The 24,187-nt window shown below is 40.7% G+C and overlaps 1 protein-coding gene across 6 annotated transcripts in view; it reads right to left on the minus strand.

Moving 5' to 3' along the window:
• HOOK3 (hook microtubule tethering protein 3) overlaps window positions 1-24,187 on the minus strand; it is a 139,909-nt gene that overhangs the window by 108,596 nt on the left and 7,126 nt on the right. For all 6 annotated transcript variants that reach the window (XR_007474572.1, XR_007474571.1, XR_007474573.1 and 3 more), the window contains exons 2-3: window positions 22,404-22,489; window positions 2,557-2,629 (exon numbers count right to left, since the gene is read on the minus strand). Coding sequence is in view for 2 of the 6 variants with exons in the window: in XM_049704190.1 (XP_049560147.1) it covers window positions 2,557-2,629; window positions 22,404-22,489 (159 nt within the window). In the remaining 4 variants the exon portion in view is untranslated. The remainder of the gene's footprint in view (window positions 1-2,556; window positions 2,630-22,403; window positions 22,490-24,187) is intronic.

Below are 24,187 nucleotides of genomic sequence, written 5' to 3' on the forward strand. Positions count from 1 at the left end.
TGAAGACTTGAGCTCAGTGCTGTTTTACCCAGAAAAGTAGAGTTGCATGTTACATAGAGGGTAAGTTCTAAATTTAGAGCATTAAACAAAAATTACAGTCAAAATTACCCTTGGATATCTCCTAACACAACCTACAAATCAGGTAGTCACCTATGAAGGAATGATTCCAAATTCCTCCATGGTCAGAAAAGTGTTTTCCTTCAGCTGAGACCAAGTAAATATTTAGGAGCCATAAGGTTAAAAAAATACTACTGCATCTTTAAATGTTAGTATAACGCTCAGCATTGCCAAGATACTTGTGCTATAAAAAGCATCCCAGTAACAAGACAGGATGAGGGGCCAACACTCACTCAACTCCAGAGCGCAGGCTCCTGGTCATGTTACCTGGGTGAAATCACGGGCAGAATTACCTGCACTATTTACTGTAAACTTATTTTCTTCCCTTTTTTTTTTTGACCCAACTCATCTGGCTGAATTTGCGTTAAGTCATATGCACACACGATATGATGCTGTTGATCATCTACCTGGCTGTCCCCAGGTAGATACTCATAGTTGAAGATGTCCTAGGACAGAAGACTGTAGGAGTGATAGCTATCAAATAAAAGATTCCACAGCAGGGGGATCCAGTGGTTAATCAAAGACATACTTATTTTTAAGGGAGAAAATAAACTGAAAACTTCATATTAAAAAAAAAAAGAATCTCATAAATAAAACTAACATGTTTTGTATGCCTAAAAATTTGGAGACACGGAAAATATATAATATACTTTCTCTGGTTCTAGGGTGTTCAATTTTTCGTATTATAACATTTTAAATTAGAAAGTCTTAAAAATCAATGTTTTCACTTAAAATGGTAGTTTATTCTCCACTGAAAAAAGCTACAAATCTTATAATTAATCAATGGTATCTTAAAATCAATCTTAAAATTGAAGAAATATAATTGAAGAAACATAATATAGGATAAAATATAGAGAATAGGAATGCAAATCGGAATGGTTACTTTCAGTTCAGAATATTAAGAGTACAATAAACATTTCGCTTTCTCTCTGTTACTGCCTTTGCCACCCTGGTGACACTGAAGACCGTGTGGATTTACGTGCACACTGTGTGCACGGGCGTGGGACACGCAACTCCCTCTTGTGAAGCAGCAGCAAACATAAGCTGATTTAGCAGCAAGACTTTAAACAGGTTATAACGTTAAAAAGCCATCACTTTTATTGCCTGTTCTTGAAGGGTTATTGAGAAATTAAATAGCATCCATTCACTCTAGCTTAGTGAAAAGGAAGAATTAGATTTTGGCAGACCCAATATCTAGTCAGTGAATAAATATTTTCCTCAAACACGTGTTTTATGGGGAAATATAAAGACAAACCACGCTTAGCTCATCTTAAGTCCAGGGGTTTCACACGCTCACTCACTTGCACTTTCGGAGTCCCTACCAATGTGTGTTAAAAATAAATGGCTCCAGAGTTTTCCAAGCTGCCAGTCATGACCACAGATCAAGGTGGTGTAAGGAAACTATAGAGATGGAGAACAAGTCAGCGGTGGCCAGGGGTTCGGGTGAGGGTGGTGTGGTTGATGGGAGAGAGGCTCCACCGGACACCTGGCAGGGATGGGGCAGCCTGCATCGCCGTTATGTGAGTCTACACGCTGACAGGGCCACACAGGGCGGTGCACACACACAGAAGAGTGTGTGCAGAACGACTGAACTGTGAACACGCTGTGGATCGTATCCACGTCGGTTCCCCAGGTTTGCTACTGCATTACAGTCACACAAGATGTCAGCCCTGGAGAAACTAGGGGAAAGGTATGTGGAACTTCTCTGTACATTTCTTTTCCCAACCCCTGTGAATCTATAATCGTTTCAAAATATAAAGTTAAAAAAATAATTTACAGATGGGTTGCAATCTATATTTCAAAAACTAAACTAAAAACATTACTGCATTAAGTAAGGTTAAAAACGTATTCAACTATTCAGGAACATGCAGTTAGGCGGGTGGGAGGCTGCAGTGTAAACTGTGTTTCTCACTGTGGGTTTCCATCAAAGATGCTTGGGGAATACCGAAAAATAAGGCTACTAGGAAGGAAATAAAAATAATCCATTCTCTGAGTGTTCTGGACACAGTTAATAATGATCAGTATTTTCTCATTATTAATAACAACACTAGCAACTAACATTACTGTCCTAAGTACATCATATGTATTAATACATTTATCTCTGTGAGGTAGATCCTATCACAATCCCCATTTTACAAACGGGAAAACTCAGGCACTGAAAGGTTAAAGACTTTCCCAGCGGCTGTGAGCGGCTGGGCTGGGATGTGGACACAGGCAGTCTGGCTCTGAAGCCCGAGCCCTCAGTCACTATGCTTTACCAACTCAGACTATGTCTTGGCGAGCAATTCCAGGTTACCCCAATCTTCAATTCTAGATTATTTCACCAAAGGCTATCTAAGTTTCTAGAGCTCACTAGACACATCAGAGCAAAAGTCAACAAGCATTATATACACCCAAGTAAAAGGTTAATTAACAAATAGGAAAATAAAAAGAAAATACCTTTAGCCTCCAATTATCTCCTACTTCAGTTTTAATTCTGTTTAGCCAATTTTCATCAAAATATGCAGGATCTCTGCAAATAAGAAAAGGCTAGCATGTTAATATCATGTAGCTTTCAAGCTAGAACAAAACCAAACACACACACACAACTGAAACCCGTCCTGTATTATCACTTAACTGCAACAAAAAGAGGTATTTGACACACATGAGCCACAAAATAATACATGTACATGAGATCGAATGCAATTACAGTAGAAATCTCTAAAATCAACTGTTATCACTCATTAAAAAACATAATTTTATCAAAAGCAAGCTAAAAGGTGAAAAGTGATAACATACAATTAATACATGTTTTTCAAATTATACACTAATCTGGAATTAACATAATTAGTAGATACCATGCTAATATCTAAAAACAGTCAAAATCAATGACAATTGTTTTATAAAGGCAAAGGACGTATATTAGGAAGAAGGTTAAAATAAGCTTTTCAGTTAATATTTCAATGACTTCCATCACCTACTACTTCAAAGGTCACCAATAATGTTATTAAAATTTCAGTTTCTTTAAATAATATAAACAGAGAACCTGTTTATGTAATACTAGACATTAGACAAAGTTGGATACCATTTCTGTTTGCAGAAGCCCTAAATCTAAGATAACACTGGTGTGGACAAACAAACTGAAACAAGGATAGACGCTGAATATACTTATGCTTATTTTTCTTAGGAAAACCTCCAAAACTTCTATAAACACGAGAAAGAAAGAAAAAAAAGGTTTTATCCTGGTATGATAGTCGCTTTAAAGTTCCTGAAATCGATGCTCTAAAAAATTAAATTATTTGTTCAAGACCACAGACTGAACACCTCTGTCCTGCTCCAGCAAGTGCCAAATCCAAAGATCTTTTCATTACACAACAACCTCCGTTCACTCAGAAAACATAATGGCAACAAGGGAAATATGTTAGGGGAAAAAAAATCTACATTTCAACTTACACTGTCACTCAGACTGATAAATACAACCGCTACTAAATTTTGGTCAAATTACCTTTAAATAAAGTAACCTGCTATGTAGAATTTTAAAACTTTATTATTAAGAAAAATATACATACTTAGGCATAAGAATTTTTTGGTAGAATTTTTTAAATTAATTGCTTGATTAATTAATTAATTAATGGCTGTGTTGGGTCCTCGTTGCTGCGCGCAGGCTTCCTCTAGTTGCAGCGAGAGGGGCTACTCTTCGTTGCAGTGCACAGGCTTCTCGCTGCAGTGTCTTCTCTTGTTGCAGAGCACGGGATCTAGGTGTGTGGGCTTCAGTAGTTGTGGCTTGCGGGCTTTAGAGCACAGGCTCAGTGATTATGGTGCACGGGCTTAGTTGCTCTGTGGCATGTGGGATCCTCCCGGGCCAGGGATTGAACCCGTGTCCCCTGCACTGGCTGGTGGATTCTTAACCACTGCGCCAACAGGGAAGTCCCAAGGCATAAGTATTTACGAAAAAAGTTACAGCTAAGTTTTCTCTGTAGAAATCTATTAGGATTATTTTTGAAGCCTGTATCCAAGTTAACATGTTAACTTTATTGTCTATTTCTCTACTCTTAAATTTTTAAAAATTGAGATATAATTCACATACCATACAACTCACCCATTTGAAATACACAATGCAATGGATTTTAGTACATTCACATCACCACAATCTAATTTTAGAACCTTTCCACCTTCCCCAAAGAAATCCTGTATCCACTGGCTGTCACTCCTATTTCCCTCTCTCCAGCCCCTAGAAATTACTAATCTACTTTCTGTTTTCATGGGCTTGCCTATTTTGTACATTTCATGTAAATGAAATTATACACTGTGTGGGGTCTTTTGTGTCTGGCTTCTTTCACTCAGCACGCTTTTAAGGTTCATCCATGTTGTAGGACGTGTCACCACTTCATTCCTTTTTATGGCTCAAAAACATTCCATTTATGGATACACTACATTTTGTTTATCTATTCATCAGCTGATATACATGCTTCATGTGGGTATGTTCCTAGGAGTGGAATTGCTCAGTCCCATAATAACTCTGTTTAACATCTGAAGTGTGACCAAACTGTTTTCCAAAGCAGCTGTACCATTTTACATTCCTGCTAGCAACACGTTAGTTCCAATTTTTCCACAGCCTGTCAACATTTGTTATTATCTCTCTAAAAAGTTATGCTCATCCTAGTGGGTGTGAAGTATTATATTATCTCACTGTGTTTTTTAAAAAAAATTTTTATAATTCATTTATTTTTATTATTTTTTTAATTTTTGGCTGTGTTGGGTCTTCGTTGCTGCGTGCGGGCTTTCTCTAGTTGCGGCGAGTGGGCCTCTCATTGCAGTGGCTGCTCTTGTTGCGGAGCACGGGCTCTAGGCGTGCGGGCTTCAGTAGTTGTGGCGCACGGGCTCAGCAGTTGTGGTGCACGGGCTTAGTTGCTCCGTGGCATGTGGGATCTTCCCAGACCAGGGCTTGAACCCGTGTCCCTTGTGTTGGCAGGCAGATTCTTAACCACTGTGCCACCAGGGAAGTCCCTCTCACTGTGTTTTGATTTGCACTTCCTTAATGACTAACAATGTTGAGCATCTTTTCATGTGCTTATTGGCCACCTGTATATCCTCTATGGACAAGTCTATTCAGAGTCTTTCCTGTTAAACAACTGAATTGTCTTTTTATTATTGAGTTGTGAGAGGTGTTTTTTTTTTTGGTTGTTTTTTTTTTTGTTTTTAGTATTCAGGGTAAAAGCCCCTTATCAGATATAAGATGTGTAAATAATTTCGCACATTCTGTGAGTTTTCTTTTCACTTTCTTGATGGCATAATTTGCAGCACAATGGTTTTTAATTTTTGATAACGTTCAATTTATCTATCTTTTGCTGTTGGTATTATATCTAAGAAGGTTTTGCCTAATCCAAGGTCAGGAAGATTTACTTCTATGTTTTCTTCTAAGATTCTCACAGCTTTAGTTTTAAGTTGAAGTTATGATCCATGTGCATAGTGTACGTAAAGGGTCTAACTTCCTCCTTCTGCATGTAGATACTCATACCCATCTATTTTTGTTTTAAGCTTCATCTAGCTTCTTTAGTCAAGGTTCTTTTGTTGTTAAGTCAGAGAAACTAATTTGAGCAAAATTGTGCAAAAAAAGGGAACTTACTGGAAGACCACTGATGTATGTTATGGTACATAAAGATAGCTGGGCCTCCTTGAGTAGTGAAATAAGGATCTGGAAAGCTGTTAAGAATCCAGACAGTACTCCCCTTCTGACTTTCACCTTTGCTTCTGCCCATCTATTTGTTTTCTCTCTGAAGACCAACTTTTTCTGTTTCTCCACACAACGCTGAAGAGAGCCACACACACACTCCAAGTCTTCACCATGCCAGTTCAAGAAGATAGTTTTGAAGACCAGCCATCACTCAATCCCAATTCTAAATTCCCAGGAAACTCCAAATAATACAGCTAGAGGCTGTTTTTCATCCCTAGTCCGATTGTATGTGACCAAAAGGATGGAGAGCCACAAGTAGGACACCCACAACTTCAGGTTTCAGAGAAAGGGACTCCTGTAAACTGGGCAGAGAACCCCCCAAAAGTGTCCTCTTTGCTTAAAACCTCTTGTGAAAATAGATAATGCAAAGAAAAACAACTTAAGTGAATTCTACTGAGATATTAAAGAATTGTTATAAAAATAGCTCAGAAAGTAAAAAATATTCCATATTTTTAATAATCAAAAAAACTGTAATCTAAAAATCATAATCATTGCCAATCAAGTAATAGTCTTTCCAATCAAAAATGACAATCATAAGTAGGGCAATCTGTGAGTCTGGTGCTAAATGGGTGATGATTACCCAAAGCCAAAGGCACTGAACTTACTAGCTAAGTGGAAATTCAGGGCCACACAGCTAAAAGATACTTATATTTCAACAGGAAACCCCTTAACTTATAAAAAAGAATGCTTTAAAATGTCTAAGAGGGCTTCCCTGGTGGCGCAGTGGTTAAGAATCTGCCTGCCAATGCAGGGGACATGGGTTCAAGCCCTGGTCCGGGAAGATTCCACATGCCGCGGAGCAAATAAGCAACCCTGTGCGTCACAACTACTGAGCCTGTGCTCTACAACCCGCGAGCTACAACTACTGAGCCCACATGCCACAACTACTGAAGCCTGCACGCCTACAGCCTGTGCTCCGCAGTAAGAGAAGCCACCGCAATGAGAAGCCCGTGCACCGCAATGAAGAGTAGTCCCCCGCTTGCCGCAACTAGAGAAAGCCTGCGCGCAGCAACGAAGACCCAATGCAGCCAAAAATAAAATAATAAATTTATTTAAAAAAAAATTAAAATGTCTAAAATTATATACTCTGAGAACTCCAAGATTATGGGATACTTCATTTACAACTTAGAGCAACACTTCTTATGAATCAAAGAACTCAGAAAAATCTGAATAAAGTATTTCAAACCAATCACTATGATACAGTTTGCTTCTTGCCTAAAAGATGACCACATCAAAGCCTCAGAATGTGCCTGAGCTGGACGGGAAGACGACAAAAGACAGCCATTACCACCAGGTACTCAGCACCAGTAACCTGCCAACCATGGAGCCAGGCACTCTGCGTTCACAGTGACACTGCCAGGAAGGTATCGCTGTCCCCATGGTACGCTGAGCAATATCAGACTCAGAAGTTAAGTAATTTCCCCAAGTTCAATCACACCGTTAAGTGGCAGAGTTGATGGTACTGTCGCTTTTGTTACAAGAGATCAGCAGAGTTCAACACGAAACTGGTCCTAGCAAACACCACCAAGGTCCTGTGGCTAATTCTCTCCTTCCTGCTCAGCCGTCTAGTCACAGGGAACAAAGACCCACATCGTTCAAGATGTTCTATGGTCAACAGGGGCAGGTGTCTGTCTCATTCATCACTGTCTGCCCAGCACTTCACGTCTGACGCACAGCAGTTCTCATTGATACCTGTGCACTGAAATACATTTGGAAGGTGATAGCACTTTTATTTAATAAGCTTCCAATCTGCTACTTGGGCGGAACACAGCAAGAATAGTAGTCCACAAATCTAAACTATGACACAAATTAACCTATCTATGAAACAGAACAGACCCACAGACATAGAGAACAGACTGGTGGTTGCCAAGGGGGAGGGGGTTGGGGGAGGGATGGAGTGGGAGGTTGGGATTAGCAGATGTAAGCTTTTAGACATAGAATGGATCGACAACAAGGTGCTACTGTATAGCATCGTGAACTATATTCAATATCACCTAATGAACCATAATGGAAAAGAATATTTTTTAAAAAGTATATATATATATATATATATATATATGTATAACTGGATCACTTTGCTGTACAGCAGTAATTAACACAACACTGTAAATCAACTATACTTCAATTAAAAAAGAAAAAGAATAGTAGTCCACAGCATTCTTCCATTCAATACTTTTCCTAGTCATGAACTTGACTCAAATATGCAGGCATCTAGCCATAACTGTTTCGCTAAGTAGTTTACAATTTCAGCAATGTTTTCTAAGTACCCCTTAATAAACATTCTCAGGCTAGGATCAAACAGCATAAAGGTGATTTTCTCCAACATATTAACAGATTATAGTTCTGCACAGATACGTAAATGACAAGGGATAATCTTACTGGGAATGTTCTTCATGAGCCAGAAACCATCTTTAGCGTCTTACTATGTCCTGACTCCTGTTAAGGAAATGACACAAACCAGCCACAAAACATATGAAGCCATTTCCTCGACTTTCCCAGTAACACATCTATTCGGCTGTAACTCATGCACCAGTCATAGCTTAAGCTAAAGGAAAAGCCCATTAATTTTAATCCGTAACATAATTCCAGGAATACACTGTCATCCTGCAGTCAACTGCTTCCACAGAAACCAAAAAATTAAATTTTATTTCTACTGCTTAAATTATTTAAGTACCATAATATTCTTATTGAAGTCCCCCAAATTAAGATGGGGTCCGAAACAAACACTGTATTTTGACTCAATTTCTTAATATGACATTTTTATTAGCAAATGTTACTATTTTTTAAAATAGATACGTTAATTCTTAGGTCTATTTTCCTTTTTCTTTTGGCCGTGCTGTGCAGCATGCAGGATCTTAGTTCCCTGACCAGGGATCAAACCCGTGCCCCCTGCAACGGAAGCTCGGAGTCTTAACCACCGGACTGCCAGGGAAGTCCCTCTTAGGTCTATTTTCTAATCATCTTTTCATTACCTAAAACAATTATTTTGGTCCCCTGCCACTAAATGGATATGGAAGAGTTGGCTATGACATTTATATTTCGCATCCTTGATGACAACAAAAATAAAGCAAATTATGCTTTAGCCCCTGCAGTGTTAGAAAGAGCAACAGAGGCGCAGAGGCACAGGCTCTAAACCAAGGGCAGGCAATCAGGTCCCATAAATAAAAAGAGGCATTCCACCACCGTCCGCAGCTTGGCCTTCATTTTACCTCTTTTGGTCTCATCTACTTTCTTTTTCTCTCTTTCTTGAACTCTGAAAATAAAACTTAATGGCACTTAGAGGCACAACTACTTCTGATCTTGCTCTTTCAATCAATATGCAGTTGTGGCAGAATAAAAAATATATTTGCCCTCTGTCCCTGGATCCTGGCGCTGAGCTCCTAAAACCCTGAGAATTTCCTGAGTGATGGGGTGTCTTTTATAACTCATCATGAGCTCTTTCCAGCCACACTGGAGCTTATGCTAACAGGGTGATTCACTGTGGGACCCGCAGACAGCTTCAGGACGAGGGCTGGTCCCAGAGGAATTTTCAGCCCCACCCCCTGACCTCCAGGAAGGGACTGGTGGCGGAGTTCAAATACATGGCTAACGACTTCACTCATGTCTCTTTAGTGAAACCCCCCAATAAAACGCTAAACAACAGGGTTCAGAACTTCGGGGTGGGTGAGCACATCACTGTGCTGGGAAGGCAGTGGGCTCACGGGGTCCCAGAGCTCTGCGCTGCCTCTACCCCACACGTGCCTGTGCATCTCCTTCATTTGGCTGTTCCTGAGTTGGATCCTGTACAATAAAAATGTAATCATAAGTATAGAGCTTCCCTGTGTTTTGTGTCATTCTCGCAAATATCAAACCTGAGGGGGTTCATGGGAACTCCTGCATTTGCAGTTGGCTGGGCAGAAGTGTGGGTGCCCCAAGGACCCCATCCATATCTACCTGGCATCGCAGCGGGGACAGTCTTGTGGGACTGGGGCCTTAACTGCCGAGTCTGCCCCGAGTGTCAGAATCAAAGGACTGTGACCTTAACTTGTGGGGTCTGAGCTACCTCAGGAAGCTGGTGTCAGAACATCGAGTTGGTATCAGGGAAACTGTTGATGGAAAATGACAGAGTGGTGAACTCTTCTTGGAGATAAAGGATAAAAGAAGATAAAAGTTGCTTTCTTTTCATTTCCAAGTTCATAATTCCATATTCATTCATTTAGCTAGCATTTACAGAACACCTACTCTAGAGCAGGACAAGGGGCTCTGGGAGGTAAGGGCGGCGGCGATACTGAACAGGTGGTCAGGGTGGGCTAGGTGGAGAGGCAGACAGCTCTCAGTGGGGACTGGCAGCTGGTGAGGAAGGGCAGCATGTGGACATCTGACTGATAAACATCCGAGGCAGAGGGACGGGCCACGCACGATGCCCCCAGCAGAAGGCGTGTGAGGACGAGCAGGGCGCTGCTGTGGGAAAGAACGCCAGCAAATGAGGTCAGAGTTCAAGAGGGAAGAGATATGGGAACATACGTATGTGTATAACTGATTCACTTTGTTACAAAGCAGAAACTGACACACCATTGTAAAGCAATTATACTCCAATAAAGATGTTAAAAAAAAAAATGGAATGCGGTCTGAGTGGTACCAAGGGCTCAGGTCACTTGGGCTCTGATACATCACTGTGAGTCCTTTGGCTTTTACCCTGAGTGAAATGGGGCACCAGTGCAGGGCTCTAAGCTAAAACCTCACTGTGGCTGCTGGGTTCACATGAGACTCTGGGGCAGGCAACTACAGAAACACCGACACTAGTCAGGAAGTTACCAACATGATATGGGCAAGAGATGACGGCAGCCAGACCAATATGGTAGCAGTAAAGGTAATAATTTTTATCATAAAACTTTTTTACTCCTAAAAATTCCACTATACATCTGTGATAAGTAAGGCACTTTCCTGTGCCTTACTAACCATGGTTCTGATACTACACCTAACATAACAAAGAAACACTCCCAGAATACCACCTAATACTCAATCTATATTCAAATTTCCTCCATTACATCCTTGAAATGTCTTTGTTCACACAAGATCCAAGCTTCATGCATTGCATTTGTTTTTGTTTTTGAAACTGTGGTAAGAACACTTAACATGAGCTCTGCCCTCTCGAGAGACATTCAAGACCAGAGTACAGTGCTATTAGCCACAAGCACAGCGCTGCACAGCAGGCCTTAAGGGCTTATGCATCTCACGCAACTGAAACTTTATACCTGTTGAACAGCAACTCCCATTTCCCCCAAATCCCAGCCCCTGGCAGCCACCACTTCACTCTGCTTCCATGAGTCTGACCACTTCAGACACCTCCCAGAAGTGGAGTGGTGCAGTCTGCCCCCTGGGACTGGCTTTCTCACGTAGCATGACGTCCTCCGGGGCATCCACACTCTGCACGCGGCAGGTCTTCCAGAAGAACCACGTGATGCGTTTGGTCAGTGTCTTTCTCTCTGGACTCTGTGATCTAGAAGAATCCACCCCGTTCCTTTCTTCTCTTGACATTCACTTGCTGAAGAGACCAGGTCAACTGTCCTGTGAAATATCGCACTTTCTGGATTTTCCTGATCCTTTCCTTGTGACTCAGTTTAACCTATCCCTCTGTCCTCTGTATTTCTCTGTAATCTGGAAGTTAGATCTAAAGGCTGGATTTAGCTATATTTTAAAAGTGTAGCCTTCAGTGTTTCCTGATGGGTTGGATGCAGGATGTGGAGAAAAAGAAAGAGAGGTTTCAAGGTCTGAGCAGCTCAAGGCCAGAAATGCCAACAACTGAAATGAGAAGACTTTGACTGAGTGGGTCTGAGCAGAAGACAGGGTTTAGTTCTAGATACGATGACTCTGACATGTCTTTTAGACCCAACTGGAGATGCTAAGTAGACAATCAGACAAGTCTGGACGTCAGAGGAGAGGTTCACGCTGGAGATAAAAATCTGAGCGTCCTTAGGATACGGATGCTATTTAAGGCTAAGAGACTAGACGAAATCACTGAGGGGGTGAACGCAAACAAAAGAGAAGAGGGGCCAGGCCTGAGTCCTTAAGCTCTGCATCCTTAGGAGGGAGCACAGGAGAGCGAAACCAGCACAGGAAATGCAGATCATCCAATGAGACAGGAGAGAAACCTGGAAGGTCACAGTATCCTGGAGGCCAAATCTTACTAAGTGTCAGGAGGAGGTAATAAGCAGATGAGCATCTGTCCTTTGAACGCCGCTGCCAGTCCAGACGAGGACTGAGAACGAGCATTAGCATCACAACAAGTGCAGTTCTAACATGATGGTGGGGAAACCGTGACGGAAGTGGGTTTAAGGGGGGGTGGGGGAGAACTCTGAGACAGATGCTGCACAGGCAGGGGAACGGGAGCAGTGGCTGACAGGAGTGGGATCCTGAGAAGTCTGTTTAAAGACAAATAAGCCTGCTTCCCTGCTAGTGGATATGACCCTGCAGAGCAGGCGAAGCCGTGGGTGCAGCAAAGAGGGGAGAACTGGTAAAGCAAAGATCTTGAGTAGGTGAGAGGCAAAGGGACCCAACAGACAACGTGCAGCCGCTGACTTTACGACAGGACTGCCCCCAGCACAGCTCGAAGGCGGTAACGGGCAGCGAGGTGGCCACATTGATGCCGGTGGGGGCAAACGTAGTCGGGGAGTCAACAGAGATTCTCTTGTATGTGTTTCAACTTTCTCAGAAGTAGGCGGTCCCTTACCTTGGAAGGTAATCAGAGGAGAGAGTGGGGAAGTGGTGCTGAAGGTCTGCAGAAAGGACAGTGGGAGACGGTCACCCGGAAGAGGGGTAGTGAGAGGGCTGGGGAAGTACCAGATGACCAGGGGTTCACACTGGGAAATGTAAAATGAGACGCACCAGCAAGTCTGTGTCTTTTCCAGCTCGGTTCAGCCGCATAGGTGAGACGCAGAACTGGTGGGATATTAGATTTAACCAAGTTGTGGTTTAGCTAAAAAAGTACAAAGAAATAAAAAAGGGGCAGAGAAGCTAAAAATGTACACAGGGAGTGATTATGACTGACCACGGAATTTCAGCTGAATAAGAGGAAAGAAAGAGGGGAAGGTGAAGGACAGTGTTGAGACCCCACCTGCCCTCGAGAACGGAAGGATGGCTGGAGATGTGCGGCCAGAGAGAGTGAGATGTAAAGAGAGGAGGCAGTGGTCAGACGGCGGGAGAGAGCAAACCGAGACCACAGAGGGTCGCAGATTACTGGTGATGATAAGCTATGGGGTATGACCGCGAGATTGAGTGGCTGAAACTGGGTAGAGGATGAGACCAAAGTAGATGAGTCAAGGAGTTGACAGGCAACGGTCTGAAGGACCATACCCAAGTCCCCAGGAATTTCAGCAAGGGTGGTACTGGAAAGAGCAGCAGGATGCCTGGATCCAAAGCTGCTGAGAAACGAGAGGGATGATGTCATAAGACTCAAAATTGGGGGGTGTTAGGGAAGATGTGAGGGGAACGGTCTGGAAGCAGCACTGAGGAGGCACCATGCTGAGCCAAGTGGTACATGAAGAAGAAACAGCCTTACTTAGAAGCCTGCAGAGGCAGTGCTGTTACGGGAGAAGAGGATTCTTTCAGGCCCGAAATTGATCAGTGCAAAGCAGTGATTGTTCTCTGGCAGGTGCACCATAGGTTCACCAAGAATCACAGGTTTTACAGCATAAACAGTCAATTCAAGTTCTTGTTGTCTCACATAGAACATGCTGTGCTCTCCAAAGTGGGTGCTGCTTTGTAAAAATCTTTACAAAGGCTAATGTTAATTTTCTTCAAACCAGGAAGTAGAAAATAGGAAAGAAAATTCTATAAATTTGAGTTTTGATAACATTAAGAGTCACAGCTCCCTAAAAACTTAAGGGCCCCCTCAAGAAAATGTTTTCATTTTGTATTTGTTCATATATAGATGTAAAAGGATGAACTACATCTTAAGTGTTTTCAGTGCCTGATCTATTATTAAAAATTACTTCAATGAACAAGAATCTAATCATCCATGGATGTTTTCTGTCCAGTCATTACAGTTCAACATAATCAAAATCCTGAAAATATGGGAAAGGAATCTTTGCAATAAATAGTGCAAAAAAAAAGAGACCCTTATATCATACACAAAAAGTAGTAACTGAGAATGTGTCATAGACCTAAATATAAGCATTAAAACTATAATACTTCTGGAGGATAACAGAGGAGAAAATCTTAGAGACCCTGAGTTTGGTAAAGGTTTATTAATACAATTTAAAAAAAAAAAAACATGTGAACTTAAAAAAATATATTAAATAATAAGTATTTAATAATTAAAACTTTAAAAATATTTGCTCTGCAAAGACACTATTAAGAAAATAAAAAGGGAAGCCACAGGCTGGGAGAAAATATTTTAAAACATACATCTGAGAAAGAACTTGTATTTAGAATATATAAAGAACTCTAAATTTAATAAGATGAAAACAATTCAATTAAAAAATAGGAAAAACCCACAAAACACAACGAAGGACACTACATAATGATCAAGGGATCAATCCAAGAAGAAGATATAACAATTGTAAACATTTATACACCCAACAGAGGAGCACCTCAATACATAAGGCAAATGCTAATAGCCATAAAAGGGGAAATCGACAGTAACACAGTAATAGTGGGGGACTTTAACACCCCACTTACACCAACAGATAGATCATCCAGACAGAAAATTAATAAGGAAACACAAGCCTTAAATGACACATTAGACCAATAGACTTAATTAATATCTATAGGACATTCCATCCGAAACCAGCAGAATACACTTTCTCCTCAACTGCACACAGAACATTTTCCAGGATAAATCACATCTTAAGTCACAAACCAAGCCTCGGTAAATTTAAGAAAACTGAAATCGTATCAAGCATTTTTTCCGACAACATTATGAGATTAGAAATCAATTACAGGAAAAAAACTGTACAAAACACAAACACATGGAGGCTAAACAATATGCTACTAAATAACCAAGAAATCACTGAAGAAATCAAAGAAGAAATAAGAAACTAACTAGAAACAAATGACAATGAAAACACAATGACCCAAAACCTATGGGATGCAGCAAAAGCAATTCTAAGAGGGAAGTTTATAGTAATTCAATCTCACCTCAAGAAACAAGAAAAATCTCAAAAAAAAATCTAATCTTACACCTAAAGGAACCAGAGAAAGAAGAACAAACAAAACCCAAAGTCAGTAGAAGGAAAGAAATCATAAAGATCAGAGCAGCAATAAATGAAAGAGAAACAAAAAACACTAGCAAAGATCAATAAAACTAAAAGCTGGTTCTTTGAGAAGATAAACAAAATTGATAAACCTTTAGCCAGACTCAACAAGCAAAATTCCAGGACCAGATGGCTTCACAGGTGAATTCTATCAAATACTTAGAGAACACCTAACACAGATCCTTCTCAAACTCTTCCAAAAAATTACAAAGGGAGGAACATTCCCAAACTCATTCTACGAGGCCACCATCACCCTGATACCAAAACCAGACAAAGATATCACAAAAAAAGAAAATTACAGACCAATATCACTGATGAACATAGGCGCAAAAATCCTCAACAAAATACTAGCAAACAGAATCCAACAACACATTAAAAGGATCATACACCATGATCAAGTGGGATTTACCCCAGGGATGCACGGATTCTTCAATACACGCAAATCAATCAATGTGATACACCATATTAACAAGTTGAAGAATAAAAACCATACAATCATGCAGAAAAAGCTTTCGACAAAATTCAGCATCCATTTATGATAAAAACTCTCCAGAAAGTGGACATAGAGGGAACCTACCTCAACATAATAAAGTCCATATACAACAAACCCACAGCCAATATCGTCCTCAATGGTGAAAAACTGAAACCATTTCCACTAAGATCAGGAACAAGACAAGGGTGCCCACGCTTGCCACTATTATTTAACATAGCTTTGGAAGTCTTAGCCATGGCAATCAGAGAAGAAAAAGAAATCAAAGGAATCCAAATTGGCAAAGAAGTAAAACTGTCACTGTTTGCAGATCACACGATACTATACATAGAAAATCCTAAAGATGCCACCAGAAAACTACTAGAACTAATCAATGAATTTAGTAAAGTTGCAGGATACAAAATTAATATACGGTAATCTCTTGTATTCCTATACACTAACAATGAAAGATAAGAAAAAGAAATTAAGGAAACAATCCCATTTACCACTGCAACAAAAAGAATAAAATACCTACAAATAAACCTATCTAACGAGGCAAAAGACCTGTACGCAGAAAACTATAAGATACTGATGAAAGAAATCAGAGATGACACAAACGGATGGAGAGATATACCATGTTCTTGGATTGGAAGAATCAATATTGTGAAAATGACTATACTACCCAAAGCAATCTACATATTCAATGCAATCCCTATCAAATTACCAATGGCATTTTTCACAGAACTAGAACAAAAAATTTTACAATTCGTATGGAAACACAAAAGACCTCGAATAGCAAAAGCAATCTTGAGAAACAAAAATGGAGCTGGAAGAATCTGGCTCCCTGACTTCAGACTATACTACAAAGCTAGAGTAATCAAGATAGTATGGTACTGGCACAAAAACAAAATATAGATCAATGGAACAGGATAGAAAGCCCAGAGAAAAACCCACACATGTATGGTCACCTAATCTATGACAAAGGAGGCCAGAATATACAATGGAGCAAAGACAGCCTCTTCAATAAGTGGTGCTGGGAAAACTGGACAGCTACATGTAAAAGAATGAAATTAGAACACCCCCTAACACCATACACAAAAATAAACTCAAAATGGATTAAAGACCTAAATGTAAGGCCAGACACTATAAAACTCTTAGAGGAAAACATAAGCAGAACACTCTTTGACACATATCACAGCAAGATGTTTTTTGACCCACCTCCTAGAGTAATGAGAATAAAAACAGAAATAAACAAATGGGACCTAATTAAACTTAAAATGTTTTGCACAGCAAAGGAAACCATAAACAAGATGAAAAGACAACACTCAGAATGGGAGAAAATATTTGCATCTGAAGCAACTGACAAAGGATTAATCTCCAAAATATATAAACAGCTCATGCAGCTAAATATCAAAAAAACAAACAACCCAATCAAAAAATGGGCGGAAAGCCTCAATAGACATTTCTCCAAAGAAGACATACAGATGGCCAACAAACACATGAGAAGTTGCTCAACATCACTAATTATTAGAGAAATGCAAAATCAGAACTACAATGAGGTATCACCTCACACCTCAGAATGGCCATCATCAAAAAATCTACAAACAGTAAACGATGGAGAGGGTGTGGAGAAAAGGGAACCCTCATGCATTGCTGGTGGGAATGTAAATTGATACAGCCACTGAGGAGAACAGTATGGAGATTCCTTAAAAAACTAAGAATAGAACTACCATGTGACCCAGCCATCCCACTACTGGGCATATATCCAAAGAAAACCATAATTCAAAAAGACACATGCACCTCAATGTTCACTGCAGCACTGTTTACAACAGCCAGGACATGGAAACAACCTAAATGTCCATCAACAGAGGAATGGATAAAGAAGATGTGATATATAAATATAAGAATATTACTCAGCCATAAAAAGGAACAAAATTGGGTCATTTGTAGAGACATGGGTGGACCTAGAGACTGTCATACAGAGTGAAGTAAGTCAGAAAGAGAAAAACAAATATCATATATCAAAACGTATATGTGGAATCTGAAAAAATTGGTATAGAGGATCTTATTTACAAAGCAGAAATAGAGACACAGATGTATGTTTGGATACCAAGGGGGAAAGGGGGGCGGTGGGATGAATTGGTAGACTGGGATTGACATATATACACTACTGATACTATGTATAAAACAGATAACTAATGAGAACCTACTGTATAGCACAGGGAACTGTATTCAATGCTCTGTGGTGACCTAAATGAGAAGGAAATCCAAAAAAGAGGGGATATATGTATACATATAGCTGATTTACTTTGCTGTACAGTATAAACTAACATAGTATTGTAAAGCAACTATATTCTAATAAAAATAAATAAATAATAGGCAAAAGATTACAGCAAACAGGAGAGGTTGTGGAGAAAGGGAACTCTCCTACACTGTTGGTATAAGCTGGTGCAGCCACCATAGAGAACAGTATTCTAAAAATATCAATAGAACTACCATATGATCCAGCAATCCTACTCCTGGGCATGTATCTGTAGAAAACTCTAATTGGAAAAGATACATGCACTCCAATGCTCACAGCAGCACTATTCACAATAGCCAAGACATGAAAGCAACCTAAATGTCCATCAACAGATGAATGGATAAAGATGATGTGGTACATACATACAATGGGATATTATTCAGCCATAAGAAAGAATGAAATAATGTCATTTGCAGTAACACGGATGGACATAGAGACTGTCATACTAAGTGAATTAAGTCAGACAGAGAAAGACAAATACCATATGATGTCACTTATAAGTGGAATCTAAAATATGATACAAATGAACTTATTTACAAAAAAGAAACAGACTCATAGACGTAGAAAAAAAATTTATGGTTACCAAAGGGGAAAGGAGGTGAGGGGGGGATAAATTAGGAGATTGATATTAGCAGAGACAAACTACTATGTATATAAACAACAAGGGCCTACTGTATAGCACAAGGAATGATATTCAATATCCTGTGATAAACCATAATGGAAAAGAATATGAAAAAGAATATATATGTATAACTGAATCACTTTGCTGTACAGCAGAAATTAACACATTGTAAATCAAGTATACTTCAATAAAATGTAAGTAAACATAAAAATTTTCAAAATTCCTATATTGATAAATGAAAGAATACACTGTTAACAGTGTATAATGATGCCTTTAGCTAACTGAAATAATACCAACAGCTAAAATTTCTTGTAAGCTCACTACGCTCCAGGTACTCTAAACATATAGGTAGTTTCCCCAACTTACAGATAAGAGAACTGAGGTACAGGAAGGTTATGGGCCCAAGGTCAAGCATCTATTAAGGGACAGCCAAGATTCAAAGGCAGGTGTGGCCACAAACTCCTAACCCCACCTGTGCCTCATTGGCTTGACCCAGTGCCCGCGGGTGGGGAAGTGTGCGGACGTGAGCGTGTGGCCACCAGCGTGTGGACACGGTCTGGCCAGCCCCCTCTCAGAGGGCCCCATAGTCCCAGGGATGTCCCAGATCCCAGAGTCATGGTGGGGCACTGGGCTTGCACACCCAGAAATTAAAAACAAACAAAAAAAGATTACAGCAAACAATTCACCAAAGAAGATATATATATATGTATGCATATATATATACACACAGTAAATGTAAATAAATACAAGAAATACAAGAAAAGATTCCCGACATCACTAGTCATTATAGAAATACAAATAAAATCTACAATGAGCACCACTAGACGGCCACTAGAATGGTTAAAATTAAAAAGAGCAACCCCAGCAAGTGCTGGTGAGGCCATGGTGCAATTGGAACACTGACACGCTGCTTGTAAAAACATAAATGGTACATCCGCTTTGGAAGCAGTTTGGTAGTTTCTTAAATATTAAACTTACACCTGCCACATGTTGCAGCCATTTCACCCCTAGTTGGAACTTCACCCCAGAGAAATGGCAGCATGTGTCCATACAAAGATGTAGACACTGATGTTCACAGCAGCTCTATTTGTAACAGCCCCAAACTACAACAACCCAGGAGTTCCTCAGCAGCCGACGGATGGATGGATTGTGGTATATCCATACAATGGAATGTGCATGGACTATATTAAGACAGGCAACAACATGAATAAATCTCAAAATTTTATGTTGCATGAAAGAAGCCACACCCTCTCCCTCAAAAAATAAAACATACTGTAAGCCCATTTATGGGCTTAAATGAAGAGATCTGCTATTTCTCTCAGCATCCACACTCTACTGGCTTTCCCTGTGCCTCTCTGGTCCCTCTGCTGGTAGATGTCTAACCAACAGCTAAATGTCAGAGTTCTTCAAGGCTCAGGCTACACACTGTTTTCTTCTTACCCTATACTCTTCCCTGAGTGATTTAATCCACACTCATGGCTTCAATTAAGAAACACCCAAATTGATATCTCTGGTTTGGACTCTTCTGAATGCTAGCCCTGGGGAGACAACTGCTAACTTAGAAATTTTCACCATTTCTCTGTAGCGCTTGTTATACTAGCAGTTTTGTTTCCTTGGTCATTTAACATCTGCTTTTCCCCAGGTTATAAACTCTCTGAACACAATTACCTGTGGACTGTGGCTCATCCTTGCATCACCAGTGCTGGATGCAGAGTAGCCGTTCAATAAACATCAAACTGACAAAGGAGGAAGCTTCTGTGAAGCTGTTATTATACAATTATTTAAATAGACAATATAAAACAACATGAATGAATCACACAGACATTACATTGAGTGAAAGAAGTCAAACACAAAAGAGTATAAACTGTATGATTCCACTTATAAGAAGGATGGTGTAGAAATCAGAACCATGGCTATCTTTGAGGCAAGGGGTATTGATTAGGGAGGGGCATGAGGGGGACCATTTGGGGGCTCAAAATGTTATATAGTTCAGTCTGGGTGGTGGTTACATGGATGTGTGTATACGTGTGTGCATATACATACAATATATACATACTACACACAAATTAATCACTTCTTTTAGTATGCTTTTCGGTCTAAATTATACCACAACAAAATGAAAAAAGGAATGCGTTTTGGGAAAAAAATGTAAAAAACTAAATATTGATGAGAAATATGCCCACAAGACTTTCGTAAATGAGAATAACCACTCTGCAGAACATAATGCACGCTATGATCCTGATTTGGTAAAATAATATATTCATACAGTCTTTCTTCTGGTTTCTACAATAGAAATCCTACCCAAACTAACAAGCAAAAAATTCATTTAATGACACATACCTGGAAAGCTCACGTAGCTAGGCCCACTTGCCCACAAATAATTTTTATTAAGAACTGCACTGAAACTCTCTAGAGCAGGGGTCCCCAACCCCCTGGCTGTGGACCACTACCAGCAGGAGGTGAGTGGCAAGCGAGTGAGCGAAGCTGCATCTGCCGCTCCCCATCGCTCCCCATCACCCGCATTACCGCCTGAACCAACCTCCCCATCACCCGCATTACCGCCGGAACCAACCTCCCCATCGCTCACGTTACGGCCGGAACCAACCTCCCCATCACCCGCGTTACGGCCGGAACCAACCTCCCCATCACTCGCATTACCGCCTGAACCATCCCCCACATCGCTCGCATTATCGCCTGAATCACCACTCCCCCACCATCCATGGTAAAATTGTCTTCCATGAAACTGGTCCCTGGTGCCAAAACGGCTGGGGACCGCTGTTCTAGACCATTCAAAAGCTAAATGTTATTAGGGCACCACTCAAAAGTGTCCACGAAAATCACAAGACCGCTCTTCTCTGTGCTAGAACCCGGGATGGTCAGTTTCAAGTTAGCCTTCTTGAGCTCTGCCAGAAAGTCTGCATGCGTGTATGTCTGGAGAGATGTAAGGTGCAGAAGAAAGGTACAGCAAGCTATAGTTTTCAAGCATGAACCGCCAGTGTGAAAGGCAGGTAGATTCTCTGAAATGCAGGCATTTGAGAAGCTTCGAGACGGGCAGCTCTACACAGCTCACTGCAAGGGGAGCAACGGCAAGAATCCTTTAGCAATGATACTGATTCTCGAAAGAGCTGCAGGAAATCTCAGCAAGTCCCATGTAAGTTCTTTAGTGTCTCAGGCTGACAAGGGCTCAGGGCTTCAAAAGACAGAAGTATCCCCCAAATCACATCAAACTTACTGACATCTTAAATTCACAGATAATCCTCTGTTTGAAAAATTCCTAGGTCAAAAGTTGAAGACAGCCATACAATATCAATTTTACAACTATTATGTTTTCACCCTGCCTCTAGGTGGAGCTTACACTGTGTGTGTGTGTGTGTGTGTGTGTGTGTGTGTGTGTGTGTCTGTCTGTCTGTCTGTCTGTCTGCAGACGGGTGTGGGGGGAAGCAGCAGGTAACAAATAAGCAAGCAAAATACATGGTATACGATATGGTGTTACCTACTTCTGAGAAGCATACGGAAGGTTAAAAGGGAAACCGAGCACAGGGCATGGCTATCGCTTATTTTCTAGGGGTGGGCAAGGAAGGCCCCGCTGGTAAGACAACGTCTGAGCAGAACCCTAAAGACAGAGTAAACCTCTCAGATCCTTCTATGATGGCAAAATCTGGACGCTAACAGGAAAATGTCTGCCAAGCTTACACTGAAAACCACAGGAAGAAAGAATTCTGCTGAAACCGTTGGAGTACTGCAGCAAGTGCAGCCCTAACTACCCCTGCAGCCGGTCCATCTGTGCCTAAACGAGCACAGGCTGCCGGAACCACCTGTGCTGCTCAGTTCTCGGTCTCCGCGCAACACGTGTTTCATGCGAGCACTGGATTTTTTTGTCCATGTTTTCAATCTAATAAATATCCAGGTATAATAAGATACAAAAAGATAAAGCAATTTATTCTTACATCTTTTGGAGAACCTGGGCCATCACAACCCCATTCGTTAAATCTTCCACGGTCTGGCATGGTCCATCCACGTTAAATGTCTGTATCTGGAAAAAGGAAATTAAAAAAAAGGAAAAAAAGATTCCATGGTTAACCATATAGAAGAATTCTTAGACTTCTTCTACCTCATCTTGGGAGTTGAATACGTTTTAAAAAGCAGAACACTGTGAAATGTGTTCCCTCACGGGAAGTTTCCCGCAGCTTGCTATTGCAACTTTTTCCTTGTGGTAAAAGAGAGAAGGTGGTGGACACTGGGCGGCTTCCCCGCATTCACCCTCCTCACAGATAATCATCTAAGAAAGTCACAGTACCATCATCGCCTCTGCCAGTGACTGGCTCATGGGTGCACAGGCAAAGACAATTTGGACCAAACAGATGCAAACAGAGGCTTACTTGGGCTTCCGGGAGAGAAAAGCCAACCTCCCCTTGGTGTGAATAAACATGCTGGTTGCTTCAACTGCCACGAGCAGTCATCTTGTTGACCGTTAGGATGAGGCCAATGCAGTGGATGGCAGAGAAGAGGAACAGAAAGAACGGGGTCCTTGAGGTCAAAAGTGAGCCACTAAACTAAAAATCTTGAGGCCTCCTATTATGTGAGATACATTTCTTCTTTGTGCCTGGCCAAGCTGAGATTTCTTTTACTCAGAACCAAAATATCTTTATACGGATGTAGAAATCACACAGTTAGGTTAGATATTCAGTTCAGTTTGATTTTCAATGTATTATGAATCAGAACTAACGTAACATAGCTGAGAATTAGTAGAAATTATTTCTGAGCAAGATAATAATACAGCTGAGCCAGCAATGATTCTACTCAGTAGCACAACCAGGACTTAGAAGGCAATAAATCACTGAGAATAGATAGACGCAAGCCATGCTCTGCAGTTTATAGGTTGTAAAATGGAGGAGTATGGGAATCAGATGAAGAGATAAAACAGGGAAGAGAGTAGAACGGGGAAAGACAGGGTTAAAGAAAGAAGCATCGTTGTGCAAAACCTCTCAAGTCACGTTAGGACTTCATCCTCAGAGCAAGGAGAGAAAGCAAAGGATTCTAAGCAGGAGGGTGAGGCCATGAGATCTGCATCGTATAAGGATCACAGCAGCTGCAGTATGAAGAAAGGCTTGCAGGGAATAGGCATGGAGACCTATGTTAATAGGTTTGTATGTTAACACATGAGGTCAAACTAGGTAATGACAATGGAAACCCGGCAAATAATGGTCAGGGGACCATCTGCCTTCAATACATTTTTACTTACAGGGTTATATTCCTAGAGGTAAATTTGCTGGATCAAAGTGTATGAACGTTTTAAGGTTTTTGATAAATATTGCCAAACTGCCCTGAACAAGTGCTGTAGCAATTTACTAACAGTTGGTGAGCGTCCACTTCTCTGTGCCGTGTCATCTATCAAATCTTTAAAACAAGAACTATTAACAAGTGCTGTCAGCAGCTTCTTCATATTTTTGACAGTCTTGTGGGTTGAGATGGTTATGGCGGCGGAAACTAAGGAAATGGTCTTAAAGGTCACATAGCAGGTGGTTTCTACTTAGGTGTCTACTTGGGAGAGGTAATGAAAAGAGGGCCCTTGCAGGCTACCCCATGACACTAACCTTATACATGCAGAGGTTCAATATATCGTTAGTAACTGAATAAATGGACCAGATAAACATCATCTGTAGGAAATGATACTGAATTTCACTCCACACTCTCTCCAGTCGCCTCGTCAATAACACTGTAGTTTGAAAAG

This window comes from Orcinus orca, chromosome 21 (assembly GCF_937001465.1).
Source record: "Orcinus orca chromosome 21, mOrcOrc1.1, whole genome shotgun sequence".
In the NCBI taxonomy this organism is placed as follows: Eukaryota; Metazoa; Chordata; class Mammalia; order Artiodactyla; family Delphinidae; genus Orcinus; species Orcinus orca.